Source organism: Dromaius novaehollandiae, chromosome 5 (genome assembly GCF_036370855.1).
Source record: "Dromaius novaehollandiae isolate bDroNov1 chromosome 5, bDroNov1.hap1, whole genome shotgun sequence".
NCBI lineage: Eukaryota > Metazoa > Chordata > Aves > Casuariiformes > Dromaiidae > Dromaius > Dromaius novaehollandiae.
In genome coordinates this window covers 35,254,881-35,282,334 of record NC_088102.1, presented here as the reverse complement: position 1 = coordinate 35,282,334, position 27,454 = coordinate 35,254,881, and the positions used below count along the sequence as shown (strand labels likewise).

The 27,454-nt window shown below is 39.1% G+C and overlaps 1 protein-coding gene across 8 annotated transcripts in view; it reads left to right on the top strand.

Annotated features, from left to right (window-relative positions):
* The window catches only part of MEIS2 (Meis homeobox 2), a 172,349-nt gene that overhangs the window by 39,488 nt on the left and 105,407 nt on the right, over nt 1-27,454 (top strand). For 4 of the 8 annotated variants that reach the window (XM_064512420.1, XM_064512421.1, XM_026093938.2 and 1 more), the window contains exons 8-9: nt 2,372-2,473; nt 12,526-12,671. In XM_064512420.1, coding sequence (XP_064368490.1) covers nt 2,372-2,473; nt 12,526-12,671 — 248 coding nt within the window. The remainder of the gene's footprint in view (nt 1-2,371; nt 2,474-12,525; nt 12,672-27,454) is intronic. The other 4 variants (XM_064512423.1, XM_064512422.1, XM_026093940.2 and 1 more) reach the window with 1 other exon arrangement.

Sequence of the window (27,454 nt, the reverse complement as noted above, 5' to 3'; positions counted from 1 at the left end):
AACCTCTTTCCTGATCTTGTAGCACCAAGACTTGCATTTGCTCCTAAGAATGTAAATGGAAATATTTATCTGAAGGAGAAAAGAAGTAAGGTGTCCTTGCACATCTATTTTGATCACAAGTACTTATTTTCAAGAAACTGCATTCTGAGTATACTTAAGGATGTAAAAGAAGCATATTCTATGGCATTTTAACTCTTTAAGATAGGCATTTTGGGATGAAGAAGAGCTAGCAGAAACAATAACCATACTCAAATTTGAAAAAATGAAATCCTCACATGAGCTCAGGAGTGCATTGGCATGTTTTACTTTAAAAGTAATAATGTATCATATTCATTTATCTAAGAGCAACTGCCAGCTGCAATCAAAGGGAATATGATGTATTACTCTTAAAGCAGTTTTCAGTGAGAGCTGTGTTCCTTACTCATTTGAGCACTTTTGAAAATCCTTATCCCCAAAAGTCTGCTGAAGGTCACTTTGTGAGCCAATGCAGAAAAGGAAATAGAATATCTTGTACTAGATAATGCTCCAACACTATTAGTATCTCAATTCTTAGTTGCTGCATAAATCACTGATGTGTTTGAGAAGCTGACTTAGTAAAATGTACGTAAAAATATCTTAACTGTAAAATTGCAAAGGAGGGTTAATGTCTTTGAGGCAAATCTTAATTGATGAAATCCGATTTGCTTTTTCCGACTATGAAATCTTCTTGTTGGCATCATTTCATAATAATTATGAAGGGTTTTTGAGAGGGGAGAAGAAGAGGGGTGGAGGGACTGTGCAAAGGTTCTCCTAATACATAATGTGTTTAAACACTGTAGTTTCCATGCTGATGACACTAACCAACTGAGAAACTGCTCTTGTGAATAGTAAAGAATCAGAGATGACCACTTCTACGGTGATTCCTAGCTGGTGTCAGAACATGGCAATTCTGTTGTTCTGGGTCAGCAGTGAATACTTCACTCAAATGGTGCAAAGTCAGCTGGTTCTTAATTTTTTGTCTCCTCAAGAGTGCATTCAGTGACTTTATCACTGAGAAGAATGACTCCCCTGCCTAGCGTGATCAAGACCTGGAAATTTGCTGCATCAGTGTATTTAACCTAGACTGCTACTTGATTGGTGGGGCTTAGATTTGATCTTATGGCACACATGCCAGTTCTGTAACGGGTTAGGTGAACACCCTGTCCAGGGAGGAAACAGTTTTACGCATTTGCAACTGAAGAAAAAGAAGTCTCTTAACTTGCCTAGCTTTTCATTTGGGGTCCTTACACAGAGCCAACACTATCTCCGCTGGAGGAAGGAGCGGCCTGATGGGTCTGCTCTGGACTCCAGCCCATTTTTCACTAGGAAAAACTCAGTGACATGAGCCTAGAATGACTTTGCAGGCAATGTGTATTTGTCTTTTGCAACACTTTATGCTACAGTGAAGGACTTGAAATGAAGTTACAGGCTTCTGAACAGAAAAGCTAATCATCAGATCTCAGAGTGGGGACCTGTGTTTCTTTGTTTTGTGCTGTGAGTTTTTAAGGAGATGGTGTAACAAATCAGCACCCTGTGGTTTTGCTGTGTGTTATACTTCCCTATTTTCTAAATCCATTTTATGGAAATATTTGGTCAAAAAGTGTTTCCCATGTTTCTACAAAATTACACGTTGCTCTGTCAGTTAATTTGATCACTTAAAGCAGGTCCAAAGTAGCCTATGGGATAGTTGAGGTGCGGAGAGAGAAGGCCAGGCTCTCCCTTTCTTTTTCCCTTGGTCATTACCATATCTTCCCAAAGCAATGCAATAAAACTCTAAGATGGGAGAAAGCAAGAAGTCGGTTGTAATCCTTAGCAAAGTCATAAAGACCTCTTTTTGTCAGGCAGCTAAAGTTTTCTGACCAGAATTCCCGTGTCTGTATACTTGCATCTTTTTCAGTTTGAAGCATGTGAATATTCTTAGACATATCTTTCATCGCAGCTGAGATTCTTAAATGCTTGCTCCTATGATCTGTAGCTGTCTGCTGAACTTAAAAGATGAAATGTTTTAGGCCATTTTTAAGCATCCAATACCTATTGCAGAGGAGCTGTATATAGCTTACACTTTAGCAATCAGGCTTTTCGGGAGAGAAGAACCCTGAAAAACGTTCACTGAAAGTAAGTATGGGCAGATCCAAAGCACATGTTTGTCAGCTGAAGCAGTGTTCACCGACGTCAGTGGGAGCTTGATCAAGTCCTTTGTCGTTAGTACCAGATAGCATACTACTTATAAACAGTATTAGTTATGTTTCCAAGTACCCAGCACAATATATTTAAAGTACGGGGTTTAACGTAAACCTACAAAAGCAGACTGTCGGTGTTCCAACGTAACCCTTCACATTCTGGCATTTTCCAGACTGCCAGCCAAATGAACACTTTAGGAGGAGGTGCATATATATGTCCGCAGCACCCAGCGGGTTAATCCACCCTACTGTGCATAGGTGTTGGAGCTCTTATGGTATGTAAGATTTGCCAAGTTTGGAGTTGTTTTGTTTTGTTTTTTTTTAACTATGCATTCACAGCAAGCATCTTTTTGATGCTGCTCGGGTACTGTGAATGCATATCAAGATGATACTCTTATTTGTGTTTTATGTAAGATACACATTTGTATACATTTTATCACCTGGAAAAGCTTTATGGTTCATTTTTACACTTTTCTATTAAAGCATCTTTGTTTTTTAAAAGTATTCAGCCACCCTCCATTTTTTGTTATAAATCCTCAGATAGACTAATTTGCATTCTGGACTTGTGGCCTAACAAATGTCCTTTTTAATAACTGAAGCATTTAAGTTAGCATCTTTCAGGAAATGTTACATTTCTAGTCCTAACTTTTTTTGGAAAAGATTAAAAATTGCTATGAATGTGTACTCTTATACAATATTTCATCTGGTACATTTTTTGTAGCTAAATAGCTCTGAAAAGAGAGGTTTATAATGTGAACAGTACACTGACTCTTGCTGTACTAGACACCAGTTTAAGAGATGTTTCCTAAACAAGCAGTTGTGTCCAACTGCATGTTGTTTAAGGGAAGACATTAAAATACCTCAGAGTTTGTAACTGAGCAACAGTTGCAAGATAAATTCAGATGCTCTGAAAGTTATTTTCCTTTTCAAAAAAAATGCCATTTTATTCTTAAAGAAACTACATTAACATTTTAATGAAGAAGAACAGTACAGGATGTTAGACATCATCTACTTGTTAAATTCTCCACATTCTGTTACCCCTATATATGAAAAGCAATTGCAAAACGTTAAAGGTTAAATATTGATGAGATAATATTGAACTTAATTAGCTAACATCAAGCACAGGAAGAATTTTAATTGAGCTTAGCTGTTTTGCCCACATTCTTTGTTGTTATTCTAATGACAAAAGTAACAGAATAAAAAATAACAGGATAAGAAATAAGAAATGAAACTTAAAATCAAATATAGCTTTTTAATGCATACCAACTTCTGTAAAGCTGATTGAGGAAACTAAAAACAAAATCCCAGTTACAGCAATAGTAATAATGTAAATAGAGATAGGGAACTAAAAAAGAAAACAGACTTAAAGAAGATGTGCTGTAGGCAAAAAAAAGGAATGTCTTTTGGTTGCTCGATTTCTTTAATGACTTGTTGATTCTGAGTTTGCAGCTGGTATTCTTAACAGAATTATTATGAGAATGCTAAAAATATTTTCCTAAAAATATGTAAAAAACAGATTTGAAAAGAACTCCATTTAGTCTGCAGTACAAGGACATTTTGTGTGACAGCTTTTAGTATGACGAAAAATTTAAACAGGATAACAGCTATTTACACTCATAGTTGATTGTAATTACTGAAGCAGACAAAATACTTAAACCTAATTTAATAATGCTTTCCTTCAGCCTATGTGCCAAAAACTATGCATAAATTTCACAATTTGTGCTGAGGGGTGGGGGGAAACCAAGTTAAAACCATGTAGAAACAAGTGCATTGAACACTTTCCCAGTGAGGTACAAAGTGAGTTTCACTTTTAAACAGAAGAGCATCATAAATCAGCACAAACCACAAGTTTTAATGAGTCTGTCTCTTCTGGAATTGTGCAGTGCTTGCAGTTCTGTTTGAACAAGACAAGGATCTGGTCTTACACTCCTTACCCAGGCAAAACTGCCACTGACATTAATGATAGCTTTGCTTGAATAGAACAAAGTGTTTGATGGCAGTTATGCCAGCGTGAGGGTGTGAGATTAGGATAAACGTGCAAAAAAGTACAACTTCAAGTGCTGTACCTTTGACTTCTCAAGCTAGCATTTCCTCCAACTACAAGGATCTTAATTATAACATTTGCTGGTTCAAAGATTAACATTTAGCATTCTGGGAAAGACTTTCTGGACTTCAGTAACCTGATCAGCACAGTCTTCTTTTGGTCTCTGCCTCTTTCTGGTTCTTTGTATTGCAGGGGAGATGATAGTATCTGGCACATTCCTTGGATGACTTGAAGATAGCAGCCTTCTGTGTTTGGGGCTGAAAGATTGTGAACTCTGTGTTAGCAGAAATGCCACACAGGGGAGGTGAATAGAACATTAAAAAAGCTTTAGCTTTAGGTAGTGCAGTGCAAGCAGAGTTGAATTTGAGAGCTGGGACTTAAGTGGACATTTGTCCCTGCTTTCTTCCTTAATAAAATCTGAGTGTTAACTGTGGATAAGGGCATTTGAGAGATCACTAAAAATGAATCATTAGAGTGCCCAGAAGAGCTTTATAATGATATACTATGGAGAACTTTAGAATATACTGTACATTTTTTATGTGCTTATCAGATGCATGTATGAGTTACTACTACAAAAGTAAATTGTTTTGTCCTTTGCTGCAGAAGCAAAGTAATTCACTGAATTAACATGATGAAATAAAACACTTCAGAAATTGGATCTATGTGGTCCTTTCTGGTGCTGTGTTCCCATCTAATTTTTGTTTGCCCCATGAAAGGCTATTGAGCAAAAAGCACAAGGTTTTACCAGAAACATTTGTTGTGCTTGTGTGTATATTATGCATTTTGAAAAACCCTGATACAAATACTAAATCTGGAAAAAATCTTGGTGCAGAAATCCTAACTGACCAAACTCAGTAAAAAAATAAATTAAAAAAAATTCCCAGACTGATATCAGGTTCCGGGACTGACTGCTTGCAGGTAGATCCAAGAAAAGCCTTTTAGTTATAGTTTGGTTTGTTTGCCCCAGTAGTAATTAGATTGAAGGAATTATTCCGTTCCCGAAGTTCCACGTGGATGTTGCCACTGTCCGGTTAACCAGTGTGAAAATACCATGGAAAATAAATTATTAAACTACACTGTTATTACTAACTTGCCAGCTCCTGCGAAACAAATGCAGCTACATTTACATATGTGTCCATCTGTCTGTTTTTACACTTTATGTCTCCAGCCAGTGGGTGAAATTGTTTTAATCCAAGCTGCAGTCTGACTTTTTTTTGCTTCTGACATTTTTGTGTAAGTGTACGATATTTGTAGATGGACATACGTAGTCTTGATAGTAGCTAGTTCTTCATTGTTCTTTTAAGCAACCTAATCTATCTGGCCATGGTAGTTTTGACTGGAGTAGGCAGCAGAGTCCTCCATGGATAATTTTCGTTAGTTAGCAGATTGTTACCATCTCAATGTTGCTGAAATCCCTAATCTCAGGTCAGCGTGAAGCTGCAGTGGTTACAATCCTGTTGCCTGATGCAGTGTGAATGGAAGTGCTTTCTGTCAGAAACATGTGGTCTCTTCAGTGGAGAGCCTGCGTAAATCCTGTGTAAATAGAGGGAGGCTAACAAAGGATGAGCCCCTGCAGCTCAGAGCATTTGGAGCCATTTGGAGGCTGAATTTGCTAAATGCTGCTTATATCGCCTGAAAAGTTGAAGAGAAAGGAGCACAAAATCCCTTCTTTTTTCTCTTTCTGCTCCTACCCTGGGGGGAGGGTGTTAAGGGCCAGAGAAGCCTGAGGTAAGCCTATGAAGACTGTTTTTTCAGTGCTCTTTTGAGTGTGAAAGAGGTGGCATGGGTCACTGTCCCCTCTTTAATGTCGGAAAACCCACACAGTTAGTAAATGTTGCATGTAAACGAAAGCATTTCATCCCTTCTCCTGCACTCCACGGCAGTGGGCCATGAACTAGTCACTTGAAAATCGCAGAAAAATTTCACTTCAACATGTCCGGACAGTTTAGCACAGCAGGAATGTAAGAGAGATCAGTAATTAGCAGGTTTCTTTACTTTTCCCCTTGCCTTCATTGGAACAATTTTCACCTGATGTGAAAAAATGTTGAATTATAATGTATAAACCACAACCCTACTGGCTATATAAAAGAGCTTAAAATGTAAAGCAGTGTTTATTAGCTTTCTCTTTAAAAAAAGCTAGAAAAACATATGTTGGCTTTTGAATTTAATCTCTGAGAACTCTCAGTTCGCTTCACAAATAAACATGAGCTTTAAAAACAGACAACAAAGGGCACACAAAGAAATCAGCCTTTTTTCTTATTTCTGGAGAGGAAAATAATAAAAAGGACAATGTGCAACATTACAGTTCTGCAAATAATTTCCAAAGTTTCAAACCAACAATTTTACAGCATGTAAAGATAAAAGAATAATACATCTGGAATGCCATTCCTACCTTCAAGTAAATAATAAAATATTTGTACATGCTTTTTTCAAAAGAAGACACATTAAGGAACATAGAAAGGTACCTACCCAGAAACAGAAAATGAACAATTTTTATTCTCCCTCTTGTTGTAAATACACTTTAGATACTAGAGACTATACAACACTTTCAGCCTTTAGCACATATTGCCAGACTGTGATAGGGACTTGCTACTGACTGAGAAACTATATTAAAATATGATTAGATTGAGCAGACAGCTTTTTAGGTGAGGTCTGATAGACAGCTTAAGTTCTTTCTTTCTCTTCCAATTTGACTTTATAAAAATTGTCAATGCCTAGACTGTGTGAGATTTGTAGATGATCATCCTTACATTATCAGCCTAAAGGAACTGATGGAAAGCCCAAGGTCTTCCAAAAGAACAGCAGAAATTAGGCTGGCGCTTTATCTCCTTCCTGCTGCTAGGAGAAAGGGCAGAGAATAAAATCTTTTTTTAGTAAGAAGTCTTCCTCTGCCTTCTAGTGCAAGTGTCCAGCCTCTCTCTCTCTCTCTCTCTCTCCCAGATGCTCGTAGAGACCTTTGCAGGACACAGCACCATGAGACAGGTCTCTCAGAGACACAAAAGGGGAGGGATTGCAGGGGGCTGCTCACAGTGGCTCACCTGAGGACCTCCCCAAGTGGGGGACAAGCGATAGATGAGTACGCAGGTCAGCCTGGCATGCCTACATCACGCCTAAACAGCTTCTGATGCCAGCTTTCCTCTGGCAGTCAAGTAATTGAGTAACCAGCACAGTTACTGGTAGGGCACTGCTGCTGATGGCACAGCTCTAAGTTAGGATGCCCACTTGAACAGTTTGCGCATTTCAGAGTTCCAGGTTTGCCATCCACAATCTAGCCTAATGCAATTTCTCTTGGCAGTATGTTGGGGTTGATAAGTATTGCATCTGGGGTGTGAGGAGACTAAGTCAACTTCCATGAACCCTGGTCCTTCAGACGACGGGAAAAAAAAAAAAAACAAAACAACCAGTGCTTCGTTCAAAGAGCTGTGATCTGCTGAAGCTGTAAGGCTAAACGCTTGATGATTTTAACAGGATGGAGCGGAGATAAGGAGTTCTCCTGAAAGGTCTTTGATTCTGGAACTGGCCTTCCCTCTCTATTAGTCCTTCTTACAGCACAGACTGTCTCACCTTCAAAACATCCTCAAGCACTTCTCTTTTTTTCCAGCTTTTTGGCAGTGGTAATTGGTTAGATTTTAAAGGTTTTTCTCTGGTGGTCGTGGTGTTATTGATCTTATTACTTGGTTGAACTTCCTTGTTAATAATGGCTTACAATACTTAGGTCTCCAGATGGGCACATTATAAGCACAAACAAATAACTGAGATTGCGAGTATATGCATACATACAGATTGTCCCATGTTTTGCATGCAGACCTACATATTCCACTCCATCAAAATACTGGACCAAAAGATCATAGAGTAGTTTACTTAAAACCAGGATGGGCATTGGAGCTTTCCTTTTCAGAATCCATGCTTTTTTAATTGGTTGCATTCTTTTTTAGTACAATGGGGAAGTGCCTGTTTTTTCCCATTAGATATCCCTGCTCTTTTCTCTTTTCCTTTAGCATGGCAAGCTATAAAGCTGTAGGGGAACTCTGATGATAGAGAAATTCAAACACTGAGTCTCAAAATGCATTTTTCCAGAAATCTCTTTTCTTTCTGCTCTACTTGTTATGATGGTAATAGAAGCTATTTCTGGAGTTCAAATCAGGTCTGTTACCAGGCTTTTGCTCTTTGGCATGACTGGGATCTCCTTTTCAGTTACCATTTTGCTTAGACTGGGAATCTGTCATCTCTCCTGTTCACAAATGATGAAAAGACTATCTGAGCAGCTTCTAAGCAGCGCTAACTTCATCTCCTACCTCTTCTTTGCTCTGTAAGGAAGACAACCAAGAACGAGGGGTGGAATAACACAGACAATATGGAAGACTTCCCAAGAGGAAGTCACTGATAGGACTGGACAGGCCTTCTGTAGGATTGGATTCTCTATTTCCTGAAGAGTCTGTAGCTGTACGCACGCTGAGATCACCAGGCTTGTTTACCCATGGAAGTTAGTTTGCAGTAGGTTAAGACTGAAATTCCAGTGCAATGGAAACCCTGCTCTAACTACTTGTTCAGTATGTTTTAAATAAGAGGTGATGCGCTTTGCTTTGAAGGGAAAATCATCTACCTTACAGGAAGAAATCCTCAGTGCATGCTAAGAGTGTCTACACACAGAGCTAGTGTGGAAGGCTAACTTCCTGCTGTGTAAATAAGACATGCATCTTCAATCTTCTCCACAACCCCTTCCCCTTGAAAAGAAAGCCTATAAGGACTTCATGTGGGTTACTTTGCATATTTTCTTGTATACTTTCTTCAGCTTTTATAGGGGCTATTGAGACTATTATGTGGTATTGACATGATCTTAAAAAAGTTAGGTAATATGCCTAATTCTCTACTGGCTTGATCCTGTGCAGTCATTGACACCTCTACAAAGAGAGCGCCACTTAAGAATTCTCACTTTCCTAGAGTGACGATAGGGTTTTGCAACCACTTATACTCTTTGCACAAGAATAAATGAGTCAAGAGTGTGCAAAGCAATAGAAAATCAGCCTTCATTTTTTTGCTGCTGTGAGAAAGAGGAAGTCAGTGGGCCAAAAATTAGACTTAATTTCCCCACTATAAATTTGGGATAACTGTGCTCAAATAATTGCCATCTCCATAGAAGTTAGGACTTGACTCTGCACTTCTTACCAAATCCTACCAAATCAGCATGTGAACAGTTTGCATAAAAGGAACCACTAGTAGTGATGGTCATGCTAGGCCCCAAATGGTTTAAATTTGCCTTCCTTCCTGCAGTGGTTAAAAATATAGTTAATTCAATCTGAAGTCGAGTGAATTCTTAGGTCTGTTAATTTTATTTCACCTCTGGTGATTTTATTCTTCATTTAAAGTAACCTGTGTTTTACTTAGAAAATGTTAGGATCAGGCCCTCCATAGCTAAGTAAATCATTCCGTCTTGGAAAAGTCATTTATGGGCAGCTTCTCTGACTTCTTTCTGCTAGAAACAGTACCCCTAATGTGCGCAGTTGTAGTGTTATTGAAGAGGTGACAATACAGCTTAACAGGATTGGGCCTGTAGTTCATCGTGAACAACAAGTCTTACAGTGTGTATTTATGTTCTGAGGTAATTTGGAGGTATGATATTTGAATTTCCTTTCATGAGGCTACGGAACTGATTAAGGAAACATTTGTCTCTTACCATTTATACCACCGATTAAGGTGGAAAGACAATGGAAGCTTCAGCTAAACTTTCATCTCCTGGGCTGCTATTAGCTTTTTAAAACAAGGATACTCACAACCTCTCCAAAAGGTCTAAATGCTGTTTCAGCATTTAGGTGAGTCCTGCTTAGCATACTCACAAACAGGAGACCATGTATATACAGAAGAGTAAGAATTTGTCCATATATAGAGTGAACCAATGCTACTGTAGTGAGAAAAGATGGTGTGGAAAGGAAGTTTTATAGCTACGTGCATTCTGTGCATACACACATAGGTTTTACATAAAGAGACAAAGATATCTTTATCCACCCAATAGATAGACAAACAGACTGACTGACTTCAAACTTGCACTTTCAGTACAGATTTTTTCCCCCCATCTCCGGGTACTGCTTTTCAAAATTGCCTGAGGCTACAGTACAGCACCTCAGATCCCCAAGGCCCATTGCCTGGCTCCTAATAGCCACTCTCCATCTGTGTCACATGAACAGCTGATGAGATAGCTCCAGTGTCTGTGTTTTGGAGAGCATATCCACCCAGGTTAAAATGCTGGGGTTGCCAAGGAGCAGTCAGAAGCCATTAGTGTTTGTAAGAATTTGCCTTGCAGCAGTTCCTTGGCATAGTGGAAAGTGTGTGTGTGTGTGTGTGTGTGTGTGTGTGCGTGCGTGTGCGCGTGCATGTGCGAGAGGGATGGGGTGGAGTATGTGGTGGTGGGGGTGACGGAGAGGAGCGCTTTCTAAATAACCAGTATCTTACAACAGTGAACAGTTGGTTACAGTATATAGGGCTACCATAATCTCTTTGATTAGTTTGCTGTGATTGGACTCCCCTTTCCCTAACTTTGACAGAAACAAACAAAAAAAAGGCAAGAGAAGGAGAGAGCAGTGACTTAAGGGTCTTGCTCTGGTGTTTGGGCAGATGGAAAGGAGCTGCTCTGCCTTGGGGCAGGGTGGTTGTAATGAAGTGGCCTGTCAGTCTGTAAATAGTGAGGGTCATCTCTTCCATGTGATGGAGGGTATCACATTGCAGTGAAAATGGAAATGTCAATAAAATTAATCTGCCAGCTCTTTGCTGTGGCTTTTTCTGTCTCTCTGGTCCGTGAGGGTTGGTTTTTCAGAGGGGAGGCAGTGCAAGAAGGGTGATCTGCCACAGGAGGGGCAGATAGAGCTGAAATGCAAGTTTTGAAGCAAATGGACCGTATGTAGCAGCAACGTATTTGGTTTAGTAGCACTACAGAGCTAGACAAGGCTATAGGAATTAGCTTGTGGATCTATAGCATTCCTCAGGAAGCTATGGAGCGTCTAGCTCAGGCTACACTGAGCACAGAGTTTATTGTTTTAGGCTTTCTTGGACAAGGTTTTTACTTAGCATGGGATTTATGGCATTTACTGCTAATGAATGTCTATTCTTAAATTACAAAAACCACCGTCTCAGCACAATTCCCAGATGTCCTTCCAGGTCCTCGGCTTCTTAAACACCAGCAGGGAGCATAAACTCTCCACTTCTCTGTTTTCCTCTTTCGTGTGGCTCCGGGCTAATGATGTGTAAGGAAAACACAGCAATCTATAAAGTCTCAGTGCTGTCCCAGTATTCTTCATTTATTTTGCATTTGATTATGCCACAAGTCGGATCTTGTTTCTTTCCTTTTTTTAAAGTTATTAGTTCAAATATTAATGTAGGAATATGGCATATATTGCTGCTCTTGATTGATGCCTTCCCAAAAACAGGAAGACGTGCTCGTATGAATTTTAAGAAAGTAGGGGTCCTGCAATGCCTTGCCAGAAGAGTTTTTCAGATACATAATTTAGATGCCCTCCAGGCAGGCTTTCAAGGCATTTTTGCTGGAGGGCAAGAAAAAATAACTATGACTGTTAAAAGTAAACGATTTTTGCTAATGCACAATTAATGCCAGGGAAAAGCACAGAAGAGAAAGATGTTGATGGAAAGTTCTGATTAAGTGAGAGCTCTACCTTGATGTGCATCTTTTTTTTTAATGATAATAATCACTGATGCAGAGATGTAGAAGTTTTTATGTCATGCAAATGCTATGTGCAGCGTCACACTAGGTGTACGTGTTTGTGCGTGTGTATGTATGTGTGTTGGGAGGTGATAGTTATGGGGAGGGGCTCATCTGACAGTGTGTTATGTGCACTGAAGAGTGACACAGTTACTACCACCTATGCAGAGGGCCTGGAATATATAGACTACAGAACATTTAACTTGATTACTTACAGTATGTATTCGGAATGGTTGTAGGCATGCATTTACAGTGAATGGGTTTTCTTGTGGCAGGTTTTCCCACATTGAATCCCATAATTGACAAAGAGCTATTGCATGATGTCAAGCACACAATTATAATTGAATTAATGATATATGCATGTGTGAGACACAAAATTAGTATTTGGAGAGACATGCCTTCTAATTTTTACATATTCGTAACAGCACTCGTATTTAATGAGACACTGTATGTGCCTGATGTTCTATCAAATCAAAATAAAACTGTAGTAGTATCTTGGAAATTATTGTGACCTTTTGGCTGCTATACTTTGTTTATTATATGTCCCCTTCCTCCTGTTTTTCTCTTTACTATAGGAGATGGTTTAGACAACAGTGTAGCCTCACCTGGTACAGGGGATGATGATGACCCAGACAAGGACAAAAAACGTCAGAAGAAAAGAGGCATTTTCCCCAAAGTAGCAACAAATATCATGAGAGCGTGGCTTTTCCAGCATCTCACAGTAAGTGGTGCCCAAAAACAAAATAGATTTCTATTCATGTGCCTAATGAGGTTTATTCATCGTTACTAGAAATCAATTGCCCCCATAATTTTCTGGAGGATTATTAAGGCTCAATTATCACTTGCATTTTTTTCTAGTTTTTTTTTTCCCTGGCTCTTGGAATCATGACAAATCTGAAAAAAAACCCTATATAGAGAGAGAGGGAGAGAGAGGGAGAGAGAGAGTACAAGGTCTTATCACGGAACAACACCTACAGATAAAGTAACCATTTTTTGCTTTGAAATATTCAAAATGTTCCTAAAGATAAAAAAGAGGCTTTCTTGCTTTAGCATATATAAAGCTCTGCCTTATGGATTCTTTATTGTTGGCCTCTGTCTACACAAACCTCATATGTATTCGGTGGAAGAGAGAACCCCAATCTGTGTATTCTGACATATACTGTGGGATGCAAGAGAAGTCAAAGCAGCAGCTTGCAAACTTGTCATATGTTACTTTTGGTGAGAAATGTAGAAGGCTTACAGGTTCCCTAATTCTTCAATTGTGTAACAGAGAAAATAAGCACCTTTTAGATCCTCTCCAAGTCCATTATCTTAAAAGCTAGCCATATTCACATTTGGGGGAGAGAGATTAAATATGTGAAAAAGCAATGCTTTTACTAACAGTCTATCTTTATCCTCCTGTTTGCAATTGGTTTTATGTGTTGGTGTTCTGTTGACTGTTACAGCTTCACTTAGGCATCAAAATACCGTTCTACAGAAAAACTAGTAACACTCTTTGGAGTTTACTTCATGTAGGAAATAATGGAAACTGGTAAAATTATCAACTGATTTTCCTCTTCTTCTCACTGTAAAATTGTTTTTCACTTAATCAGGCTTAAAACGGTAACAGTGTTTTCAACTACCTCTTCTTCTACCAAAGTTTTATACATTTCCACAGTAGCTAATGTTAGTTACAGTGCCATGATTTGAGGACAAGGTACCCATTTTATTTCTGATGAGGACTATCGAACTGCTCTGCTAGCAGCACAGCTAAAGGGGTGAGCAATAGATCCACATTTCTAAACCATCATTTTGATGTAAGGACATTAGTAGCAAACTAAGGTGCATTGATCTGGCCTGTGGGGTCAGGATTAGCTGGAATAGCCAGTGTCTCTGCTGGAGTAGTGGTTATTCTTGCCTCCCAGCTATGGCCATTTCAAAGGTCAGGTGCCCTGTACCCACTTGGCTCAGAGGAATTAGACAGAACATGAGTCTCTGGGCTGATTACTTAACCAAAGACAAAATAATGAGTCCTAAGCAAATACTGACTAATTGAAAGGGCTGTAAATCCATTACATATTGGTCAGGGATAATCAGGAGTATTTAATCACTTTTATCTATTCAGGAGCACTGAAGCTGCAACAGCAAAGCCCTGAACCTTGCCATGTGCTTATTATTCTCATCATTATCAAAATTACTTCACAGCTGTTCTTTGCTACATCACCTCAGCTGGAGATTTACTAACCTGTAAAATGTTTTTAATTTGGAAGTCGAGTGAGTGAGAGTGGAGGGTTTTTCATTTAGCTGTAGGGTATCTTTAGAGGAGCAGCACAGGGAGACAGCAAAAAAGCAGGGCCACAAATAAGCTGGTTTCTTTTGTACATGTCTCTGTTAACTCTGTTTCCTTTTATGAAGTTTGTGATATCTTGGTTTTTCTCCCTGCCTTTCTTTCTTGTGTGCTCCTTGAAAGCATTCAACACATGCTTATTAAACAGTCAACTGCCTCTCACTTCTCTTGAGGAAAATCCTTCCGGCTTTTTGAAATCCCTTTTCCTTGTTTCTATCCCTTCCCTTCTGACCCTCTTCATTCTACACGAATTGAGGAAATTCACCATCTCTGGTGAGGATGGCCTTGCAAAAATCAAATTAAATGAGCACCAAAAAGCCCCAAACCTTTTACCTTCCAAGCTTTAATGAGTTTGCAGGTGTTGAAAGATTTACTGTGCTGTAATTCTCAGACCTGAAAACTGATAATGGAGACCCCTGACCAGTGCAATGTAAATTCAGAAAGATCCTTGCCATAAACACATGCAGAGAAGGAAGAGAACTCCTTTCTTTCAAAGATCTCACACTTTTTCTCAAATTAGCTTGTCCATTCAAAGTGCAACACTGGCTGAGCCAGAACGGGGGAATATGTGATGTACAATTTTATTGTTTCAAGTAAATATCTTTACAATGGCAGTCCATGATTCAATGTACATTCCTTCATTACTCCTCTAACCTTATTTCAGATTGGTTTGTTCCTCCTTTGTGCTGTATGACCTGTTCTTGTATTACAATAATCCCCTGATGTACCCTTTTTTCTTTCTCTCTTTTTTTTAAAGAAACTAATTGAATTATCTCATTATTTTAATTTGTTAAGCAAATGTATTTTACATCTCAGGATGTGTTCTTAAAGAAGGAGCTGCTTAGGCTTTGCCCCCTGAATGGGCCATTGGTACATTTTGACATTCATGCATTCATTAAGGAAAGGAACATAAAAGAGCTCTGGTTGTATTTTTTTTTCAAACACCCAACCAGCATGGAGCAACTTTTCCATAAGCCACAGGGGTCTCTCTACATATGTTCTCAACTGCAAGCCATTGTCACCTATTCTGAATACCTCAAAAGGACAAATAAAATACTAAAGGCCAACTGTAGCAATTGTTAGCTGTTAGTCTCAATATGACAAAAATCATTAACCTCTGTTTTTCCTGGAAGAAGAAGCAGTGGCAGGCCATCTCTTACAGTATTGATTAAGCTTGAAATTCCTTTAGACTGTCAGATTCAAAGAGAGTAATTCAGTTCTGCCTAGATGTATTTATTTATGATTTTAAATAAAATGCTGTTTTAGAATGCAATCTTCAATCATTTTACAAATTCTTAAGGTAACAGATTTAAAAATTGAGTTGCTTAAGTAGTTTTTTTGGAGAGACAGGTGCTTGAACTCTGGTGTAGAATTAATATATCTGACCGGCTGTGTCTTCCAAAACCATTTCTGTCTCCTATCATCTTTTCCATTTTGCAGTAACTTTAATTATATTAGAAAAAGAATACGCATGCATGTTTTGTTGCTGGAAATCAAATGCAAGGAGTAGGAGCTTCTGTCATGTTCTTGTTTAGTTATCGAGCTCTGTCTTACATTTGGAATTACAACAGTACCGGAAAATGAAAGATCTGGGGATGAATTGGTTGGCAATGTATATGCTTTTTCTGGATAATGTCCAGTGTGTAAGAAAGTAGAGGAAATCCTAGTCTGGTAGTATAAGCTTTTCAATAGTACATAAAGATTATGACATCAGAAAGGTAAACCTGACATTAAGGCTGTTTTTATTTGAGTTCAAAGGTGGTTAAAGAAAAGAAACAGCAAGAAATTCGACCTAAGCCGAGAGTTTATTCATAGCTTTGGAAGACTCCTTTTCCTCCATGCCAAGGAGCCCTTAGTACACTCAATTAGCCTCTCAGACATCTCTGCTTTCCTCTCTCAAGGGCTCCCCTATTTGCCCTGCAAAGAACATATTTGATCATGAAATGAAAACAGGAAGTGCTCAAATGTATAGACACCTCTAGCTTCCACCAACGTTGAGATTAGGATTTCTTGCTTGCAACTATACAGAACCTGGCCCCTCCACACTCCCCCACCTCTGTGCCCTTTCAAAGGGGAGAGGACCTTTAAAAATATATGTACATAATCAGAAGAGAACAGAGTCATAAAGGAAGTAATTATACCATTCTATGGACTTGTACCTCTGGTAGTTCAGCCCTTTCTGCAGCACAGTGTATCAAGAACTACACTTTGAACGTTTTTCCCCTTCCTTTAAAGAACTGGTAGAACAGAGATGCATTTATTTTGTGACATTTATCTGGAGGGATAACCTTTGTTAAAATTCTATTTTGGTTGTTTCTTTTATTGCAGTCTGTAAGAAGATGTATATTTTAACTAAAAGAACCAGAAATACCAATGGTAGCATGCAAACTAAACATTTTATATGACTGTGCCAGACTCTCAGTTGATGATATTCGGCATAGCTCCCCTGAAGTCAGTGGAGCTGAGTTGCTTTTTTGCTAGTTGAAGTCCTGTCTCCTAAAATTTGTTTGAACAGTGTCATTTTAGCCTGATTTCCACAATCTCCTGGCTAAAAATCTTGCTGTTTACACAGTCTTGTAGAGTGGATTTTGGTTTCATCTACCCAGTGTCAAGCTAGAATAAGTTCTGATAAAATATGTTAAAATGACTTAATCACAGTTTTTGTACTTACCTGAATGAATTTTCCTAACTTGCAGTATTGGGGTGGCCAGACTGGATAATATCAATAATCTTACCAAAACAGATCTCTTTTTCTAGATTTATGTGGGTGTATCTGATAATATAATGTATCTGTATCTTTTTTTCTTTTAATGAATGGCTCACCAAGCCTTTTATACAGGCAGCTATTTTATATATTCATTAGCCTTAATTGTAGAGATGAAAGTCTCCAGCCAAAGCCAATGCTAGCATTTTGGGGCAAACTTGCAAAACAGTTGAAACCATCCCACATTCATAAATGTCTCCTCCCCATCCTGATTTTAGGATTAATACCTAAGGGAGGGTTAGCACTCCAGGCTAATGCTGTTGCGCCCCAAGCTGAATGACTTCCTTTTCTATAAAACAGTAGAGGAACAGCTTTCCTCAGAGTTCTGCTTCAGGAGAAGCATTCCTCTGTAGCTGTTTTTGCTGCACTTTAAAAAAAATCCCAGAATTCAACAGACCTTGGTCCAGTTAAAATGGTGACCTGGAGGCTGGGAGACTCAAGAAATAAGGGAATGTAAAGGTATCTGATGAATTGTCGCGTTCGTGTAGGACCAAACTGTAATGTGTTATATGCACCCAGAGTACCTTGGGGGGATGGATGATGTCCTCTGATTCTCCTGTAAAACTACCTGCGTGTGAGTTCACACGGCTGCTGTTTCCGCTTTCATGCATCAGGTAGTGAGAGAGCTGGAGGAGCCTTATTCCAGGTCTGCTTTGTAGGGTAGTGCTGACTGTGTGCTGATTATCGTACTGAGTTTGCAGCCAAGTGATGAGTTATTTACTGGTGTGGGACAGACCTCCTGCACTGTACATGCATAGTTAGAATCCCCTTCTGCAAAATATAATTGCACCTATTTTTCAGCTGGGTAAATTTTGTGAGCAAAGTTTAAATGACCTGACCCAAGTTCTTGAGAAAAATGCTATCTGAGTGTTGACCTCCTGTGCCCAGTGGTCCTGTAGTCCTTAGGATTATGGAGCTGTGCATCTTGGTACCTGAAGGCTGCGTTGGTTGCTCACCAGAAGCGCTAGCCTAGTGGGGAGGGAGCAGGCAGCTGCCGTTAGTACTCACTGGTGGTGGTGTAGTGCTGCCCAGCGTCACCAGCGTCCCACTCCTGTCCCGTCTGCAGGCAGCGCAGCGGCATGAGCAACAGCCTGGGCAGAGCGAGCATAGAACAAAACCGGGAATTTCTGTCAAAATGTTACTTCTGATCACAACCCCAAAAGTTTAATCCTGACAACTTGCAGTCCTCCGCGATGAAATTTGTTTCAAAGCTTCAAGTTTAGTAAAGGACTGCACATTCATATACCTTTTAACTGCTGCAATCTTAAAAGAAAAGAGCTGAAAAGGGGTGGGGGTGGGGCTTTGTTTGTTTTAAAAATGGAATCTGAGATTAGATCTGACATTTCTACATCCACCCCCTACAGAAAAGGGAACCCAGGGTCATGGGGTGTGTGGGCCTCAAAAGCTAGCTTTGTCTCTGAGTGGTTAATCTAATCATTGTTACATAGACATCTGTTATTTCTTCTGAAAAATTGATGCTTTTGTGACACAATGATCCATCTATTTAGTACAACAGCCTGAGTAATTAAATTAAAAAAAGAATATTTTTGCTAGCGCATGTATTATAAAACTGCCATGCCTCCTTGCACTAGCAAAAAATGCGGAGAGAAACGGAGAGAGGGGGAGAGAGAAGCAGCGAGCGAGCGAGCAAGTGAGCGAGGGAGAGTTTTAAGCTCCGTATTGTTTTCGCCTAGCTTGAGGAAAACATCTGTGAATTGTTTGAAGCGAACCTTGCTAGGGACTGTCTGAATCTGTGTCATCTCTGTTTAATTTCAGGAAATGATGTCACAGTGCATTAAATAACAATGCTCTGTGATTTATTTTTACTTCTACATGCTGTCCTCAGCATTTCTGTTGCACGGCAGTGTTTTCAATTAACTGTAAGCTTTCAGTTTAAAAAATATATTCCATAATGCTTTTTGGATATGGGCATTGGGAGGCTGGGCATTTTCGGGGGTCACCAAGGTTCAGGGCTGTCTAAGGGCTCTAGGTCCATTTGTCATGTGCTTATTTGTAGTTGGGACTGGATGTCAGCACTCTCGTCACCCATGGCAACCTCCAGGACTGTTGGTTTGTTACAAAGCATGTCTGTGGAAGAAAAACTAAATATTCTGAACCTATCAGTCAAAAGACCTATTAGATAGTTATGGTGAGGCCTGCATACTGTAGCTTCTGCCTTTATCAAACTTTCTGCACTCCCCCTTCTTCTGTAAAAGAATAGAGGACATAAGTCAATTCTGTCTGCCATCTGTCGCCTTTTTAGCTGTTCCTCAAATTAAAGAGACAGTCCAAAATTTAAATAATCTGATAGAATCATAGAAAGCCCATGTGTAAATTATTACATTTGCATTTGATTTTTAACTTCTTACTTTATTTTGAAGGGGGATCTTTATTGTACTTTTTTGGGAGATCAAAATATGTTGTGTGTTTCTGCTTCAAAAATAGCATTCTGAGAAATATGGGATTTGCAGTGTCACAGAGTTGTTATCTAATAAGATTCCAAGTTATATATAGGGTGAAATTCACACACGCATACACACATCAAACAATCCAAGTATTGAGAATCCGGCAAGGGACAAGAAACTGAAAAGCACTGCCCTTCCCTGGTGGCTGTCTTTTCCCCTTCTTCCCCTTTCTTTCTCCTAATCCCTGGTGGGGCTGCCGGGAAGTCCTTTCACAGTGCTATGAGGATGATTTAGGCTCTTGAGCCCACTTAACGGACCTTTTCCAGGCCTGCTGTAGCAGTTTTTCACGCTACTCCGTTGGATGCCAGCTAGTTATGCTTTACCTTTGCCTGGCTTTTTTAACTGCCCTGCCGGCTTTTTTTGCCTCCTCCTCCTCCTGAGCAGGCAGCACAACGCGTGGCGGGTGCAGAGGGAGCCTTGCTCCCTCACTCCGCGGCAAGGTGGATTTCATTCATGTGGCATGTGAGGTCAGCCACTGCCAAACCAGCTGCTAACACAGCTAGATGGGGCAAGCACATGTTACTTCTCAATTTAATATTTTACTTGCTATTTTCACACAGGGAATTACTAAAGAAGAGAGTATAACTAAAAGCATGTGCATGATTTTAGTTGAGGCTTCATTAAAAAGCCTCAACTGAGCAAGCTAAATGTGGCCTAGCAAAAGATAGGATCAGACACCACTGTTTTCTGGTTGTTATTGTCGGATTACAAAGCCTTGCAGAGTCAGTACAGGCATTAAGCGAAAAGAAAAAAGAAAGAATATGAAAGGCCCAGCAATGAAATCCTTAAAAGAATTGAAACAAGAAAATAGTGACGAGATTTCATTAATATAGAATCGAGGCTTTGAGGCTTGCAAGGTACAAGGGGATTTAACTAAAGCATATGCAAATATAAATAGTGTTTAAAAACTCCAAGAATGCTGCTCTAATAAATGCTGTGCAATACAGTCTTTGAAAATTAAGATCACAGTCAAGTAGAGGTGAGAATTCTTTTGACTGTCTTGAAGGTCCATGTCTTACAACATACGCCGTTAGGTAAGTCACACATTTCTCTATAGTGGGTATATGTGAGTATATGTATATATAAAATATACTTTTAGCAGAAAAGTGATTGCTGTTGTTTGTGTAAAGCAATACTGCCTCTCAGTTTTGCCTCACGACATGTTTATTTAAGGCCTTCCTTTCAAGATCCATGAGTGGAGTAATTGGCTTTAAAGAAGTTTTCTGTAAAATTAGAGTTATACTGTAAAAAATGTGTATTTCTGCCATCTACTCACACAGTTCAAAAATTGCTGTGAAATGGAGATGTCAATTCTCATTGCTGCCTAATGAAAAGAGTAGTTTATGGCAGACAATATTACTTTTGGTGCTGTGGAGTTTGCCTTGAGTTAGGATACTCAGACTACTGTGCATTACATTTTTTAGCGTTGATTGGCAGCAGTTGTTTGTAGTATCCAAAGCAATCATTGGCACCTTTAAAGATTTATTATTGTCTTTAAGCATAATAGCAATACAGTTTTCATGCTTTTACATTTGCTCTTTTTATTTTTAACTGCTAGCCCCAAATCTGCCAGAACTAATTTCAGTTGTTTTGTCTAATACTGGATGATAGGTTGTCAACTCACTGTAAAATGGCATAAAGATTTTTTTTAATCTTGGTTTTACCTTTTTATGATGGCATTTCAAAATCCGTACTTTATTTGTAGCAGTTGACTACTTATGTCCCTAAAATGTTTAACATCTCATGACATCCTATTACAGTCTCAGCACAGTGGATCAGAGTAGCTAAGTAAAAATCAGAAAATATTTTAGTTAAAAAAATCTGTATATATTTATTTGTATAATGCGATAGAAATTTCGCTGTCATCTGGATCAAGCTTTTATTTGGTCTGAAGTACATTTTAAAGTGAGAGCTCAATATTCTAAAGTGGAAAATGCATTTGACTAAGTTGAATAGCGATGGGAAAACTCCTGTTCGCTTTCTTAGGGTACACTAAGTATATAAAAAGAATAGCTTTTTTGTAAGATGATGGCATAGTCTAGGCTACTTTGAAGCTTGTTATACCAATTAAAAAAAAAAGACACAATATAAGATGCATTATTTGTTGATATTCTGTGAACTTAATATCAATCTTCATAAAAGCAGTTCTCTTTTCTCCCAGGTAGGGCCAAAAATGCAGGTTTAATTTCACTATGTTCAAATATTTGCAAATAATTCACTTATTACTGCCTACCAGTGTGTGCCTTTTAATCTTGCTACCATTAATTCTAATGGAAACTCTGATCCCTTTAAAAAGCTGGATAACATTGGAGATGAAACAGTGAAGTTATGATGGGAGACAGACAAATAAGCACAATTTTGCATCCTAATAAGCATTAATTATTACTCTTTATGCATAAATTATATTTAGATGATCTTTCAGTGGGGTCTTTCAATGACCCCATATCTTATGATAGAAAATCATATTTCTTTACTGCTTGGCTGTTTGTCATATCCTACCTTCTAGCTGAATCTTCCTCTGTGGTCTCAGGGTACTTTAGCAAAAGTGAGCCCAGGCAAAGGCGGCAAAATTTCAGTTCAATTTCTAGCTGTGGCTGTTGCCAGACTCTGTGCCTCAGTTTCTCTGTAGAAACAGCAGAACTGTTGGACAGCAGGACAGATGGTGACTGCTTTCTAGAGTGCTTTTGATATTTACAGATGGAAAAACTCTGCATGAGACCTGAGTCGTATGCTTAGCATCAGCTGAATTACAGAGGCCTGCACTTTTATTGTGGTTTTATCCTGCTGGTGAACCGGTGTGGTAGTCATGCAATGCTATGCCTTGCACAAACATGTGAACTTTGTACACTTTGAAAGTTGGGGATGATTTGCCCTTTGTGATGGAGCATTTAATATGAAGTTAAGAGAGTTATGTTTTTTTCTGCTTTACACTGAAGATGACAGCATTTGATTGCTGCAAGCTACTTCAGCTGAAGTGGCTCAGGCTTGGGTTATTTTTGTTTATCAGGTTCTTTCCTTGCTGGTGACCTGAAGTGGTGATTATTACATGCAAATGGTATCAAATATCTTTCCCAGAAAGTAGCAAGAGAAAGAGCCTTAGACATAAACTGCTGGCCCAAGGGCAAGAGCCAGAATAAAGGGAGTGCAATAGTATCAACAAATGCATCTTTGTGCTTCAAGAAGTCACTAGTGGATTTTCTCCTCCTCAACAGCCTGGGGAGTTTCCTGAAGTGAAATAGGACTTTGGCAGCTTTCCAGACAGCCTCGATCCTTCTGCTGCTTCTTTTGGTTCATCCAGGTGTTTCCCACTTGTGCATTCCCCAGGGTTTGCTTTAAGAAATGGGAAGCAGGAGGGTGACCCAGAGTGAAGAGTAAGGGACAGAAAGGCTACTGCAAAGTCCGTGATTTGGAAGCTCCTGCACTGCTAAGGAGCACGTGCAGACAGCTGACAGCTGCTTTGATAGTCCAGAAATGGAAGCAGATCTTATTCAATAGTATAGAAGGTGAAATAGTGAAAAAGGTCATGATATGTCTGATAACAACAGGGAGAAGGAGCATTATGTGGTCAGCAAAGTGACCTGTATATTTGGGGCAGTCAGCAAAGGGAATAGGAGTGGTGTCAGTCTTAAAATGCAAAGAAGGTTGGCTAGTTTGAATGATCATTTCCAGATCTGTGGGTACTTTAAGGATGCCTTAATTTCAACTGAAAAGGGATATTCTGATGATCTGTTCCAGATATAAACTAGGAACTGAAATGGAAACATAAGTGAAAATAGGTAACTGTTGTGAACAACCAAAACTGAAAAAAAATCATTTAATTTACTTCTCCCCTCTGTCCTCCTTTACTGCTTCGGTAAACTATTCCAAGAATTCTGTTACTTGGTCTGTCTCTTTCCAGTGCTGTTTCTTCCAATTCCACACAGACATTTTAATGTCTCTTAGGAAAGAGAGGTGCTTCCTGAGTTGGTATGAACTCTTCCGTGGATGGTGGGATGAGCTGCAGTGCTTTAGAAACATCTTAAGATGCATACATTGTTCCACATAGTATCCCTACTTACCATCTCAGTTTTAAACAACCTACTTTGTATGCATGTGTTGTGTGGTGGCCATTAGATGCCAAGCAAACACTCCTCAGACCAGAAAACTCCCAGTACTTAGTGCGTATCTATCCTAGGCATTTGCAGAAAATTCACTACTATAATTAATCTTAGCTGTCCTGGCTCTGTGAAACCTGAACTTATATCCCACAGTGCTCTTTGATGCAAACAAACTTCAAAGAGAAAAGCCCTTGCCTCTTTCTCTGTTTTTTTCCCCAAGCACTGTCCATTTAGAGAGCAGTAATGTTTGTGAGGGAGTTTAAATCCCACTACGCCCCCCCGCAAAACTATATATGTGCAGTAGGAAAATAAAATATCTACGAACAAACAAGACTGTGGTGTTTTGCCAGCATGGATATGAATAAGTGTAACTCTAGAGCTGTTAAACTATCCCAGGTTTAGCTCCTGGGATCTGAATCCTGCTCAAAGCCCAAGCTGAAAATACAGGATGCTGTACACTCTCACTTGATAATGCTGTAATATCCTCTACTGCCTCCTGAACAAGCGCTGTATCAAACTTCTTGCTGAGACTGAAAACTCTTTCAAACAAGGCCTCAGGGCTCATGAGCTTTCTGCTCAGTGCCTTGTAGGCTCACTCTGCAAAGAGATATCTAGCCTAAAAGAGGCCAAATATCACACAACTGCGCTGGTGGGAAATTCAAACTGTTCTAAGCAAAGAAGTCAATAGAGCTGCTGTAGTGAAAGGTAATGTTCAGAGTGAGATCACTGTGTTATGATCTCATGCTGAACATCAGGACTGTTTTTTCCTGATGATTATGAAACTAGCCTGAGGCCTGTCTGGTGAGAGTCTGTAAGAAAGATATAGAAGGATGTTTGGAGAGCCAGGACTATCAGGGCCTTTATTCCCCCAAAAGTGTAACACAGACTGAAAGAAGATGAGAGAATTATGAGCTGTATTGTTGTTTTCAGTGCTTTCCCCATCCATCCCAAAAATATAAGACCTAGACATACACAGACACTCTGCATACTGAATCAGTGAATAAGTAAGTTACAAACAGGAAGAGAAATTACTTTGGGGGAGCAAAGTCTTCCAGTAATACTGCAATTCAGCATTCTCCTCCCTCTCCCCGCCTCAGCTCCTTCCCCCCTCCCCGAGAAAGAAACGTCATTGAGACTGTGGAACAATCTGTGGAAGTGCCTTGATTTAGCACTTTAGAAAACTACACTCCAAAAACATGTGATGAAATACTGCTGAGAAACATCTTGCATTCCTGGGTTACACTAAAGCAAGACTGCCTAAAATGTTTCTCATATTTCCTTGTTCTCTTATTAATGATTAAAAATTGGAAGATACTTGTTTTCAGAGGGGAACCTTTAACCTCCCCAAATTTGCCTTCTTTCAGGTTCAAATTTTTTGTATTTGTTTGAATTTTTTCAAAAGACATCTCATTTATCTGTCAAAATAAAAAGTATTTTTAAATTAACTAACAAATGCAAACTAAAAATGGGCTTGCGACCTGAAATGAAGAATTGGACCTAAGAGATATATATAAATACCATCCCCTCAGGCAAAGGCGTGAGTAAACAGTTGGAAGTAAGACTTGGTGCTGAAGGTCAGCAGGCTTGGGCTCTGCCAGACCAGCAAAGGAAGGGAGTCTGAGTTGAGGACCTTATGTTAAAAACACCTTCCTTTCAGATATTCAAGACAGAGAATGTATCAGAATACATAAGCTGCTCTCTGTTCACAACACACAAAGTTTCACTAATGATTATAAATATTTGGGAAAGATACAGGTCCAAAATCAACCCTTACCCAGCTTAGTGTTCCCAAACTTTTTCTGGCTTCTGCTCACACATTAGCTGTATGAAAAGTCACCTCAAAACACCAAAAGTTGTTTGAGTATTCAAAATCCACATCTGATTTTTAAGGACACCGATCCAGATAGGAATTTAATGCAAAATGAGGCTGATTATGGATTTATACAGAAATTCTAATGCTGAAACAGGTGAAACATGGCCTTTTCACCTGCTTTTCCCTTACAGATTTTTATGACAATTTATGACCTCAAGAAAATATTGACTGAGTGCCTGCTGACTCAAACTGCTGATTTTCACACACAGCTTTACTCAAAAGCATCAAGAAGGAATAGATCATATTTTGAGTTTAAAGTGAAATTTTGCTCTCAAACATTATTTTGTAATAATGTAACTGTGGGGTTCCATGGTTGTCTCAATGGCTTCCAGATCACATGAGCTCAGTTTGCATGTCAAAATATGCATCTTATTTCTTATTGCCAGAATTGCAAAGTTAGCCTGGGATCTGAGATCCAAGCTGGATTCTTTCTGGTTCATTTATTGGCAGTAACAAGAATTATACAATAACATTAGTGTTACAATTACAATAGTAAATCTATGCAATTACAATAGTAAATAGATGATGGAGTGGCCAGAATAAAGTCCAGTTTTCTTGCCTATAGCTAGGTTGGCTTTATGAAGAAAAATAGCACAAACTTCTATTATGGTTTGAAGCCAATGGGATTTTTTGTCAGTGGAGAATCAAATGCAATTCAGACACACAGGGACATAAATCGGTTCAGTAAGTCAGTCACTTTTCAGAACACTGCTGCTTAGTTTTGTTAGTTTTCTTCTCTTTTTTGCTTTTTTTTTTGTTTGGCTCTACATAGACTAGTGAGTCAGGCCTTTCTGGAACATTTTTAAGAAGTGAAGTGACAAGGCAAAGATCTCTTTTTCTCCCTCTTAATTATCCTTCCCCAGAATGGGCTTGTACATCCATTTTAAACATGTCACTGGCATGTAGTGCCTTTTGTAGGATTTTGATACACATTTCAGAAGTTACCTTCATGAGAAAAGAGAGCAGCAGTTTTCTGTGGCTGTATGTTGAAATACTCCTAGCTGCAAAAGAAGTTAGTAGTGACCTTTGCTGTCATCTGAACAGGGAGTATTCTGGCATGGAACTGAGTTTTCCTACTGCTCTTCAGAACTGTAAATAATGTTAGTACACCCTGAATTCAGTGCATGCAGCACTTTACATTACTATTGTGTATCTTAAAATAAACAACATTGCAAGCTGTTTATTTTGCTGTTACTATGTATGCATTTTTTAAACAGTGGTTACTTAAACAAATGTCTCTGTTCCCACAGCACTTAAAAGCTGCTGTTTGCTCATTGTGGTTTTTGGGTTTTGTCACTTTTGTTTTGATTATTTCTGAAAATCACACTCAAGGATACAGAAGACAGGAGTAAGTTGTACTTGATCCAAACAAACGCTTCATGTCACAGCTTTTTCTTTACGCCAGCTTTTCCCGTGCTACTAACAGTAACAATAATTTTGGATTAGATCAAACTTAAAGATCACAAGAATTCCAGATTTGATCAAACCATCCTCAGATGCATATTGAGAGCCAGTTGGTCCATGCATTTATTATGAGAATTTGACCCAGAGATAGCAAAATTGTTTTAATAACATTAGTACAGATTATTTATTTATTGGTCAGCAGAGCAAAAGATGCAGAGGATGAAAATCTGGGGAAGCGAAGGTTTTCTCATCTCCTCCCCCTCCATCACTCTTCATTTGCAAGAGATTGATGGCAAAGCCATTACCTCAGACATTATCATTTTTGAACCATACTGCCTCAGCTTTGTCGCCCTTTGTATGCACTCAGGGAAATCAGAGGATACTTGGTTCATAGCAGTTCTGCTGGAGGCCTGTGCGCTGCATGTTGTCTTTTCATTTCTAGCAGTGAGCTTTCAGTGATGGCTCTGTTTGCTGCTATGCCATGTACACTTTTCACAGATCTGGATGAATGTGGCTAAATCCCAGTAAAAGGGTTAGGAAGGAACTCCTTACTGCACCCTTTGCTCACCTCCCAC